The sequence below is a fragment of the Chamaea fasciata genome, unplaced genomic scaffold, assembly GCF_029207755.1.
Source record: "Chamaea fasciata isolate MVZ Bird 193981 ecotype frontalis unplaced genomic scaffold, bChaFas1.0.hap1 SCAF_1, whole genome shotgun sequence".
Classification (NCBI taxonomy): Eukaryota; Metazoa; Chordata; class Aves; order Passeriformes; family Sylviidae; genus Chamaea; species Chamaea fasciata.
This window is the reverse complement of record NW_027094086.1, coordinates 40,105,245-40,118,075: the sequence shown is the minus strand read 5'-3', so window position 1 is coordinate 40,118,075 and position 12,831 is coordinate 40,105,245. Positions and strand designations below refer to the sequence as shown.

At 37.4% G+C, this 12,831-nt stretch overlaps 1 protein-coding gene across 1 annotated transcript in view; it reads right to left on the bottom strand.

The window, feature by feature from the left end:
- Positions 1–5,699: 5,699 nt before the first annotated feature.
- The window catches only part of ATP6V1H (ATPase H+ transporting V1 subunit H), a 46,377-nt gene continuing 39,245 nt past the window's right edge, over positions 5,700–12,831 (bottom strand). The window contains exon 14 of the mRNA XM_066181405.1: positions 5,700–6,050. Within this exon, the coding sequence (XP_066037502.1) occupies positions 5,990–6,050 (61 nt within the window). The 3' untranslated portion in view covers positions 5,700–5,989. The remainder of the gene's footprint in view (positions 6,051–12,831) is intronic.

The following is a 12,831-nucleotide window of genomic DNA, read 5'->3' as shown; positions in this document are numbered from 1 at the left end:
AGAGGCATGACAGGATAAACAGACTAATACAAAGAAGTTACAGTGCCTGGTCCCTGCAGGGCAGTCAGTCATAAAGTTTAGCCCAGGCTAAAGGCTATTCAGATATGAAGGTTGGAGCTTCCATAGACATAAAATCTAGGAAGCTTATTGTATTCTCTTGAAGAAGGATTTCATCCCATTCCAGATTTCTAAGGAGAAAAGAAATCACCAGCACATATGAAATCTGAGGTGATAAAATTCAGGACATTCAATGTCTCTAAGTGGGAAAAAATAAAGAGAACAAGCTTGCCAGATTAAGAGTAATATGACAAAAATCTTGACTATTTTTTAGAAATAGTATTTGATAGAATTTGAACTAGAATATATATGAAAAACAGGTAAAACAAGATAGAAGAGGCATAAATAGTCTTTTCTTACCAGAGGAAAGTAACTATGTCTTTCTAAAACATTTCCCTTATTCTAGGTCTCATCCATCATCTGCTTGACATAGCAACAAAATATATTTAAATTGTGAAATTCTACCAATTCTAAAAGAAATTAGGATATAATATAGAAAGAACTAGATGACACCTAAGAACTGAAATTTTGAGGTGTGACATTCAGATAAACAACACAAAGTACAATTTATGCATGTCCTGTAATAGGACTTCACCAAAGACATCCCAGATGGATTTTAGTATTTCACCAGTGATCTTCTGCCAGGCACTTGGACAGAAAAGCTCCTTTCAAGTGCACCAGCTGAGGAAGCCAGATAAAGTGATTCCTTCTAAATGCATTGTAATCTTTGCAAATCTCAACGATTGAGCTAGCCTGTGATCTTCTAGCAGAAAAAAAAAAAAAAAAAAAAAAAAAAAAGCTGTTGCCAGGATGTCCACTCTGACAGACTGATAACCCAAAGCTGCATTTTAGTCACCTACACCTGACAGAACAGGCTTGTTTTGCACCCCTCCTTACCAATGAAAATTGCCTAGAGAATGATGACCTTTAAGTCCACAATTTATCATGTCTTCTTCCTATAAAATAGTCTGATGTTGTAGCAGTTCTGTGATTTCCAAATCAATAGGTTTTAACTGTCATTGCTGCAATCAGCTGTCCAGTTTCTTTGCCCATTCTTGGCAGAGCTGGATATGTGCAGCCTTTTTAAAATAGTTAATGAATGACACTGAAAAAGTTATTTTCAACTTGACAGCTTGTCTCTGCACAGAATCCAGACATAGCAAACTGAAGAGCCTTGGAAACGTATATTACAAATATGCTCAGAAGGGCAGCAAACATGGCTCTTGAAAATCCTAGTTTTTCCCTTTTGGAGATTTTTTTCCCTCTGTTTTCACACAGAGGGGAAAAAAATGTGCACTTCTGGGAGAATCTGTGAGATTATCAAGTGTGTATATATATTTATATTAAAAAAAAAACCTTTCTGTCCACTTTTATATGCAGAGGCATTTTTTTTCCTTTTTTCAGTTTTGCATCAAATTCAAACTACTTTCCCATAGTACAGAAGTTACCTTGGACATAACCAAGAAAGGGAAACAGAAACAAACCACTACAAAACAGTCATTAAGTTCTTTAACCGTCGCTGAATTCCTTTTTTTTTTTTTTTTTTAATTAGGCTCCTTACTATACAGGAATTTAGGTTAAAAGCAGCAGTAAGGCGAAGGGGCAGGCCATGAAAAATATTCTCAAACAAATACTGGCAGTTTTTAGCCCAACTTGTGTTCAGCAATGTCTCATGCATCTCAGAACCAGGTGCGCCAATGAAAATGTGCACCCCAAGGTAAAAAGAGTACTGAGGTAACTCCCTAAATGCAGCATCTAACATTTGCAGGACAGGTTGCTGCTTTCTGTGGTATTCAAATGATGATCCCCTTGGCCATTTGAAAAATCTCAACAGCAGTTCAGATTTTTTTAATAATCATTTTGGAGTCTAAGAGGAAGCAAATACAATTAATAACATACCTGGTCATCACGAGAGCAGGAGCTCTCTTTTCAGCTCTGACAAAGAGGAAAACTCCTAACTATCTGCAGAAGCTGCCAAAGGGAAAAGCAAAAGCTTTTGTATGGAGATGAGTCAACCAATTTCCCTCTGAGTCCTTGTCACTTAACTGCACTAAAACCCACATCATATTCCTGAAAAAGTATACACCCAGCAACTCCAAGTATCAGAAATCAGTGACCATCTTCATTTGTTCACACAGGTGCACAAAGGTATTTTTGAAGCTCAGATGAGATACTAAGAAGAGGTGTGAGGTAGCATGGTACACCTGGGCAACCCATCCCCTGCTAAGCCCGTTTGTTTCCAGCAGAGTGTCTCACACTGGCCAACAGCAAAATCTGGCCTCCTCTTCACCTGACTGCAGGCCTTAAGATCTCAACCAGCTTGTGAGAACAATAAACATTCAGTAAACACATGATTAAAGGCATTTTCCTGCCTTAGTTCTAGGTGTCAGTACTTCATCATGCATCCCTCCTACATAGAATTGTTACAGGTTTAAATTCTTTTCACAGTTGCCATGTCTTGAAAACTTACCCGAATTTATTTTCCTTTCAGATTTCAGACCAAAACCAAAGTTCAAAGAAAATCACTGAACCAGAAAAGTAAAAGAAACCTCAAATGCAAAACTTAAAAAGTCAGTTTAAATAAAGATTTCAAAGGCTCTGTTCCTTTAATTAAACTCCAGGAAAATTAAAGGAAAGTTAAACTCCATTTATTGTTGGATTAAACATTAGAGTGAAATCAAAAGTTAGGAAAACAGTGAATTTCACAAAGAAAAGATTGATTACCCTAATTTAGAGGATGGTGACTGTATCTCCTCGTTTTAGGAGCAAGTTAATCATTTGGTCCACGGCAACTCATCTCCAGCCATCTCTAAATCTTCATGCCACCAGAGGGAACAAAGGAAGCTGCTGGCACACATTTCTCTTCCTGACATGGAGCTCTACCCATGCTGTCATCACACAGCCTTGAAGCACCCAGTCTGTCACCATGGCATCTGCCTGCCTGCACCATGCCAGATCTTGGGAGAAAGAGGCTGAGCGAGTAAAGTGAGTAACGCAAACAGGTAAAGAGTAAAAACAATGCTCGATAGCAAAAGCTAGCAGTAGGCTCGTGAGACATAAAAACAGATTCTGCAGAAAGTTTTGTTAATTAATTAAAATTCAACAAAAAACTTTTGGTTGATTTTGCCGATTCCAAAGGGTAAAAGCTCAACAACTCTGTCCTCTTTTTTTCTCTTGGGACCACAGATGAAGGCCTTTCACTGCCAACAAGTATAGGCCAGCCATGGGATAGGAGATGAAGAACCCACATCTGGAAACTGCTCTGCAGCTCCCTGCCTATGCCAAGATTCCCCAGGACCTGCAGGACACCATGAGCAGTCTGACTCCTGCAGAAATCTCAGCTCTGGCAACTTCAGTCCAAATTACTGGCTCCACAGCAAAGTCCTCCATAATATCCTCCCCTGCAGGTTTCCAGGCTTCTTTAAGGTACAACTGTTGGCAGGAATTCACTCAGATCCAACCTCTGAGCCATCTGAACATTACCACTGGCAGCTGGAAATCTCAGAGCTTGCAGGCTTTCAGGTTTCATAGGCACCAGGGCATCAATAACATACAGGGATATAAGTGAAATTCAGAACCATTTCTTTAATTAGAAAGCTGTGGGACACAAGGTAGTAACTAAATGTAAGGGAATGCCAGATATCACACAGCTTAGAAACACATCACATGATGAAGAATTAAATTATGCACAGGGATAATACTAGCAAAGGAGGAGAGAATTTATTTGTATAATACATTAAAATAATACTCAGATGTTTCAGGTCAACTCCTGTAAGCAGTTTTGTTTCACATTATGAGTAATTTGGTTATTTCTAGTCCCTCCAGAAATTGAAGAGGTTTCCAGTGGTAGTATTTGTCATGTTTATTCCTACAATTCAACCCCAGTTCTCCTTACCCAGCAGTGCTTTAGTGTTCTCTTCGGAAAATGAAACAACACACTTGGTTTTGAAGGTGGGGAGATATTCCTTTCCCATTAATGCCACGTCACAGTTCTTGGACCCAAGATTACAGTTGTAATCATAGGACCAATCATTTATAGCAGTCATAGGCTCTGCTTACATTGACAAGTGTGACATGAAAAGCTGATTTGTAGAGCAAGACACTTGGTGCTAATTCAGCGTTCACTCCACATGCATTTCTAAAGGCTGTACTGCAAACAAAATCTTAAATGGTCCAGTAGACTGAACACTTGCCACATAGCCAAGACACACAGGATGTACAGTGTGACGTACATCGTGCAGGATGTACATCCTGAGCTTCCGCTTTATTGGAGAAGAACCCTATTCATGGGCTGATATCACCATGCAATGTAAATTGAAGTGTTAAATGCAGGGAGGACTCAGGTTCAAGAGCATTCAACTGATCTGAGATAAAATTGACAGTGTAGGTGCACGCTTGTTCTCCCAACTGTTTCCCACACCACCAGTATCCCCCAGCACTGTAGAATATGCATTAAGATCTAGTATATGAATATGTAGAATATGAATTAAGATCTACTAAGATAAACTGACTTTAGTTGGAGTGAGGGTTAATTCTTTTCAGGCTTCAGCATCTATCCTTGTGATACTGACTGCAATATCAAAGCCTTCGCCTCCTATATGCAAAAGTAAGCAACAGTTATTAAGCTACACAATCCAATTTTAATTAAGCAGACCAAGAAATCACCAGCCTGTAGTCCTCTAATTCTCTTTTCTCTCCATTCCAACAGTAGTCAAATTTTAATTACATATGATGAAAATCTAAGCTGGAAAAGGGAAGTTTTCCCAATATCTCTTTCCACTTGATGACAAAGTACTCCAAGCTTCCTTAGAGACTTGTACCTCAAATGACTACTGACAAGATTAAGGATTGAGTTATGTTCACTTGTTTTTTTAAAAAATTCTAATAATGAATCACAAGAATATTAACTGCTTGGTGTTGCAGGTGCCTGGAGCCAAGCTTCTAACTATGCAACAAAACTGATTTCATGTGCCAAGCCAAGATCACCCTAAATTTATTGATTACATATTTTATACTGTCAGAAGATACAAAACACAGAAAATATTAAGCCAAATTATCTGGCTTAATAACAAATAAATAAATAAACAAATACAATAGATTTTAGAATGATACCAGAACCCTAACATTTACAAGTATTTTCAATAACCCAAAACTCCATGAAATTACAAGTTCAGCAGTTAGTTCTCATTTAAAAAAAAACCCAAACCTACCCTCAACTTGACCTCTGATCTACAGCCTTAACCACTGGTATTACACAGCTGGACTAATAACCTTGAGGGTATGTTTCTGCTGATGGAGGAGTCCTCATTTTCTTTTCCTCTTCTCATTTCCAGATTTTCTGATGTAGTTTCTAACAAGAGAATTACCTCACCCTCCTCCCCCCCCAAAAAAAAACCAACCTCGCCCATACATTTGCTTTTATATACAATTTTAACACTATTTTGAGACTTGGTATATATTTTAATACTGATAATCAATATTTCTTAGGCTACTGCACTTTCTATGAAACATTAAGTCAAAGCTTTATTAGTCTGTCTGAGACATAAGGGGAAACTTGCTTTTCTTGGAAAGTAACACTGATAACCCACTAAAAGAAGAGAACAATTTTTCTAGGCTAATTATAAGATTCATTATGGAACAGATATCCTTTAATAATAGTCTTTATTATGAGAATAAATACATAAAACAAATGCAATATATTAGCCACATTTCTTCATATACATTCAGAATAGAACAAGAAGCTAATAGGCATAATCAGCAGAACTAGTTGAACAAACAAATTTTTAGTAAGCCAACAACACTAGAGGAAAGTTGGAATGTTTATGCACCCATAGCAGACAAAAAACATGTGATTTCAGTATTTTCTTTGTATTTATTTTAGGACAAACACACTGTAGTTGTAAGCACGAACTGCACGAACTGACAGAATTGTTTAGCTCCGTGCGGTGGCTGTTTGAGGTTGTTCTGACTGCAACTGCTTCCCAAGGTATTCCCTGAAATACAACAAAAAATTAGATTGAGAAATGTTCTGGAGAGTGGGGAGTGCAATAGTGGTGGGAATTATGAAGTTGATAAAGAAGAAAAAGCTTTAAGTTCAGAATTAATCCTTCAAATAATGTCTACTGTCAAAAGTCAACTGGAACAACAAGAGCACCCGAGCTTTAGATATCCATCATCTGCCCTATGAAAATAAAGTACAAATCAAACATCAGCAAAGCTGTCTAGAAATGGAAAGAGCCCAGTGGGAACATTTAGAAGACCTGACAACTGACACAGAACACCCATGAAGCAGATAAATTTTGCTTGTTGAATACGTATTTTAGAAGCTGTGGCAAAACATTTAGAAGCATCCCTTTCCACAACTCAGCTTGTGCAGGAGCACAAGTAACACAAAGGACACACTGGCAACATACAATCCATAGGCAAGCAAAACAGACACTGACTCAATAACTACATATTCAAGTTGAGAAAAAGAAAAGATAATCAATCCAGGCCCACTGTATACCAACATTAAAGAAGTGTTTTCCTCACCTGCACTTTGAAGTGCACTAAGCCACTTATTTTCTACCTCTCCTTTCAACACTGGAACATCACCCAGATTACCTGCACTTGCCTTGAGAAATTCCCTAAATTCCATGGAAAAATACTGCACAGTTCTTCTGAATGTTACAATCCTTCACTCTCTTGTGAAAGCAGATCAACACTTCACAAAAAAGAACCACAAAAAAAACTGAAAGCGGTCTTTAATAATAGTACCTGGGTTGCTGCTTGTCACAGAAAATACAATAATTGTACCACTGTAGCAAGTGAAAGAGAGGTTTCAGGACTCGTGAAACGTAGGCGTTCTTTTTCTACTGCTGATCATACACTTAGTACTGTGCTTTCTCACTACACCAATATTTCAACCTACACAGGTTAAGCACTAGAAGCATCTCAGAGGGATGATGTTCAGAAAGAAGTCTCAAAAAAACCTCACCTAATTCAAGGTGGTGCTTTTGCTTTGTTAAAAAATAAATTTAAAAGATCAAGTTTTTTGCACATTTCAAAAACTAGTTTTCAGCTTAGTGTCCTGTTGAACAGTTATTATTATTATTATTATGCATTGCAATTTCTACTGCACAATGAAGTTTAGCACCTCAACTGCACCACCCAAAACCACTTTTCTCAGTTTTAACATTAAGCATCCAGAAAAGCAAAAGTTCCTATAAAACATTAACTTCAAACACCACTAGCAAAGAAAGTAACACATAATTTGTATGCTGAACCATACATTATGATTTGGCACCTTCATTAACAGCTTCATCAGGTGGTGCTGCAAAATCACAGTATTTTAATGCTTGGGCTCCACTTAATAGATACAACTCTTGCTCATAACAGGCAGGTTATCACCCTCAAAGTAGTGGCTCCTGCTGGCAAAGAAGGAAATGAGCTGCTCTCTTGTGGTTTTGAAGGACTCAAAACTGTACCACCAAAACAAAACATGACAGTCATCCAAAAACACAGCCATCAGCTATGGAAGAGCTTCCACACTCACCAAACCTCTTTCTGCTCCGTGTTTTTGGTTGTCTTTTCTTTTTTCTTTTGTTTCACACCTATTTGCATGTACTGACTCCAGTATTTCTTCTCTGACATCCAGCCTTGAAAGCAACTGACACTTGCTGCATACATGGCTCTGCCCATCATATCACAAGCCCACAATATTATTTATTCCTAAAGCACAGATGAACCATATTGAATGTGAAATTCCCACACTATTACTTCCAAGTAGGAAAATCAATCAAGCTAATAATCCATAACACTCCAACTATTGCAAAGCTTACACTGCTTCAGATGCCTGACCAAGGCTTTCAAAAAAACCCACCAGAGTGCAGTGCAGTCAGCAAAAATCTCCAAGGCAGCAGAACAGTAGCACATTTTGTAGGTACTTAGTGCCCTCACAGACATTCAACTTCTATAGTAGGTAGAACAGAATCTTCCCTACAAAAACTTTTGTACGTGTCAGGTTTAAGTCTAAGGCCAAGGAAAAGCTTTCATCCCATTTCCCTATCCAGAATGAATACCTGCAGTTACATCTCTACATTGTCATGCTGCAAACCAAGTGAAAAATCCCATAATGTTCCTGCCTCATCACCTCTTTAGCCACCACCAAGGGCCACTGAAATGCAAAAACCTTGCATTACAAGCTGTTAGAATGATCACTTAATTTTCTTTTTGGTTATCACTTCCATTTGAGGGTCACTGGTTAACCCAGGATAAGTTATTGCTCTGTCTAGACTAGAGGAACATGGAATCATAAAATGGTTTGGGTTGGAAGGGACCTTAAAGATCATCTGGTTCCAAACACTCTGCCATGGGCAGGGACACCTTCCACTAGACCCAGTTGCTGGGAGCCCCCTTCAACCTGGCCTTGAATACTCCACAGGAAGGGGCATCCACAGATTCTCTGGGAAACCTCTTCCAATGTCTCACCACCCTCACAGGAAATAATTTATTTCTGATATCTAATCTAAAACAGCCCTGTTTTATTTTACAGCCATCACCCCTTGCCCTTGTGAGAAGACCCTTTCCAGCATTCCTGTAGGCCTCCCTTAGGCCCTGTATAGGCTCTAACATCTCCCCAGAGCCTTCTCTTGTCCAGGCTTAACAAGCCCAACTCAGAGCTTTTCCTCACAGGGCAGGTGTTCCATGCCTCTAAATCATCCTCATAGCTTTCCTCTGGACCAGCTCCAAAATGTTAAGTAGAAACCTGTTCTCCCTCTGATAAAACATATATTAAAAGAGTAAGAAGATTCAAATATATTTTATAAATATTGGAACTTCATCACATCAGGAAGTTAAGAAGCACTGTAAGCTCCAAAGTTGGACATAAGCGTCCATCCCCATGCTATTACAAATTAAGGGTCTAAGACTTTATCCTGCACTGATACTTAATTAAATCTTAAGAGAAAAACTGGGATTTTAAATTTTTAAAATTACTATTTAAAAATTTAAAACTACTATTTACCTCAAGTCACCTGTAAGAATGCAAGCATTCAATGCATTGCACTATAACAGCATGTATGATGAAAGGGTGGATCTTGTCATAAGATAACAAATGAGTTAAAAAAATATTCAAAATAGCACCTGAGATTTGTGATGCACGCTACAATGGAAAGTAATGAGGTAGGTATTAGACTTACTGGTTTTTCTAATTGCAAGCTATAAGCCCATTAATTAGACCACTGCAAGATACTCTAAACCATTTTCCTCACACTGTAACAGAAAGGCCTTTATAAAAAGGCCAGGTTTAGCCATCTTCTCACTTCCTTCAACATAAAACCATCCTTCCTAAAAGCAGATGAAGCTAGTGCAAACAAGTTTACAGATTACAGCATTCAAACAAGAAACAACTGACTCAGTATAAATTTACAAAAACCAAAAAGATATTACCTCTGCACTGTAGAAAAGCTTCAAACATGCAACTGTAGTACCTCACTTTTGAGACTAACTATAAAATCCTCCATTTCTAAATTAAAGTTCAGAGCAACAAGATTTGAAACACCACACATTTTCGCTTCCCTGGTCACCCAAAAGTCTGACGTTGAAGTATAAGTAATTTTCATTTGCAAATTAATCTTTTCATTCTTACTAGAACAACCAAGTGAGATTCCTTTCACCCCAGAAATTACCCCTTTTTCAAGCCTCTTTTTAAACACACATTTTCTGCTGTTTCCAAAGTGCTTTTTCCAAGAAGAAAAGGAAGCTTAGAGGTGAACACATTAATTAATTTTATCTCAAATTCTTATTCTAATTTGTTTCTTCATTTTAATTTAATCAGTTTTTGTTCCTCTGAGAAGAGAAACAAAAGAGACACTGACACCTTGAAGCAGAGATATACTAAAATGTCGTAATTGAAACAAATACTAAAAGTTTATTTAGGAAAACGCACACAGAACAGATCCAACATGTAAGCCCCTAAATTCAGTCAATATGGAATAAGGAGATAATTGCAAACTAGCTCAAGACACTACTTACAAATTTTATACTAATATATACCATATACTACAAGATCAATGTCAACAACAGCCTGTAATAGAAGGGAAAGCTATAGAACACATCCAACAGATCCTTAAAGGCCATGTGTTAAAAGAAACAAGCCTTGAAGTTTAAGTAGTACTGCTTTCAGTGCTATACTCCAAATTCCAGTGCAGTCAGATTTACCTGTCCTTTAAAGAACACTGAAAATTAACAGGAAAAGGAAGAAAAGTAGATGAAACACAGAATAAAGGAAGGGTGAAATTTTCGTATTTTTTTCTTTCCTAACATTTAACTCTAGCATCCTGGTTATTAAAGAAGAAAGTTATCAAAAAAAAATTGATAGTCTAAGAGTCAGAATGCCCTTCTTTGACCAAAAAAAAAAAATTTGATTTTATTTTTCTCTATCTAAACATAAACCTAGAGTCCGATACTTTTAAAAATGAAATTGAAAAGCTAGTTCTAAAGAAATCTTTTAAAAAGTCTGCCACTTGACTCCACAAATTCAAGACATTGACAACATACACTGTTTACAGACAAATGATTAAGATAGGACAAACAGTTGAACAAGTTCATAGGCTAGACAGCAGATAGAATAGTTTGAACAAATTGATCAGTTTTGCCAGCCTTATACTGCACATCTGCTAGAGGTCTAGTAACCTGGAGAGACATTATTAGACTAGGAAGAGATAGACCAGTTCTACTAATTAATTGTGGCTTTACAAGTAGGTATTTGAATTACACAATTGATGAATTTCCAGCTCTAAGCAGGCCAAACTAACCCTTGAAAACATTGTCTTGCAAGTATACACTCCACAGATTAACCATCTCTGGAACCTCTGAGCAGTACACATGAAGTGGCAACACCAGGACAAGATTACAACCATCTGTCTAGTCTCCATCTAATCCAATGTGAGACAAAGCTGGAACATCCACCCTTTAACCCATTCCAGCTGTGTAGGCCTGTCTTTCTAACGAGGCACTCAGGGTATTGAGGTGAGACAGTACTTTTTGTTCATTTAACTCTCAAGTGAATTGCAGTGAATTGCTTTCTACAGATAAGCTCCCCTGAACGTGGTTACTGCAGTGCCACATTAACACTGGTGGTGGCTGGGAGAGAAAGGCAAGTGGAGCTCCACAGGGGCCACTACAGGGCATTTGCCACCCCACAGAGCCACAGTCACAGAAGCCAGGAAAGAAAATAAAGAAGCCAGGCTCAAATCAAACCTGGAGTGATGTTAATATTTGGTTCTTGAAATGTAATATTAACATGTCTTACTGCTGGATCTGAAGTTATAATGCTGCATGTTTTTATGTATCTCATATATATATATATATATATATATATATATATATATATAAACACATGCTCCTCATTATCATGTTCTATCAGAAGGAGAACAGTCATGAAAGTAGTAAAGTAAAAAACAAAGCGACATCTTCCTAGAGAGCTGGGCTGGAAAGACTGCCAGTGCTGGACTGCTACCACTGGAGAACTGCTGTTCTCTTTTGTCATTTGTTTACTGAACACAATTTTCTACTTTGACTCAGTGGATTTATGCAATATGAAATATTCCAATTTAAAAATGGTATTAAAGAATATAAAATGTGTCTCTTATACCAATGCCTGCCATGAGTAGTTTTGAAGGTAAGTCATTACAAACCAACAACAAAAACAAAGAATCAAATTCACATAGCAGAATCAAAGACACTTTGATCAAATAGTTTGGGCCACCAACACACCAAACTGAAGATTTTTATAAATCATCTTTTTCAGTAGAACCATGGTGATTTTCACCATGTACCTCTCCTTGACCTATAAATGTGTCTGTGGATCTCAAGAGAGGAAAGATACTGCAAGCATCTTTGCAATTCTTAATACTTAGTTTAACAGATTCCACTTCATACAAACAACTAGAACAAAAGCCAACTGTTAAGACAAACAAAATATAGGACATTGTTTCCATATAATTCTTCACAGTAAAGAGATGCTCAACATTCTGATGCGCATATAAAAACTAAACAGTCTGAATGGTTGTACAGAAGGATTATGACCATTACATGAGAGGTGCTTTGTGTTTCCAAATGGAGCCCTGTCTTCAGATGTATGCAGTAACAGTAACAGACAATCTACAGATTATCTTGTGATTACTGAAAACATTACTCATAGCATGGTTTAAAGCCCTCCTTAGGACATGAAATGCAGCATTAACATGAGTCTTCAAACTGAGACACTACAAGAACCTCCTTTCCTCTCAGCAGTTTTCCTGGTTTTGTCCAATCTTTGAAAGAGTTATTCCAGACTTCCAGTTCACAACTTCACATACAAGCTATGAAGAAACAGCAGATCAATTAGCTCTTATAACAAAGTTATCACTTAAGCATTTGATTTTAAAAGAAAATAAACTATGAAATCTAATTCAGTACGTGCCTTTCTATCAGGAAGACAAAGCACGAGCAGTTTTTGACTTATAAGATGAGCTATGAGCTAACAGGCAGAGCCATTCTATGAATTTAAAAAACCCACTTGACTAAACCTTGTAAGGTGGTTTGAAAACAGTTTTATGTTTAATCAGAAGATTTAGTTACCACAAAGAATTTTGTTGCTTACAACACTTCAGAGCTTTTTATGTAAGAATGACCAACATCAATAGCATTTAACTGAATTGTCCTACCAGGAAACCAAATTTTTACAGAACACTTAGCAGAAGTAAATTATCAAAAAGTTACTTTAGTGACATGTTTTTCAGCATGTTTTTT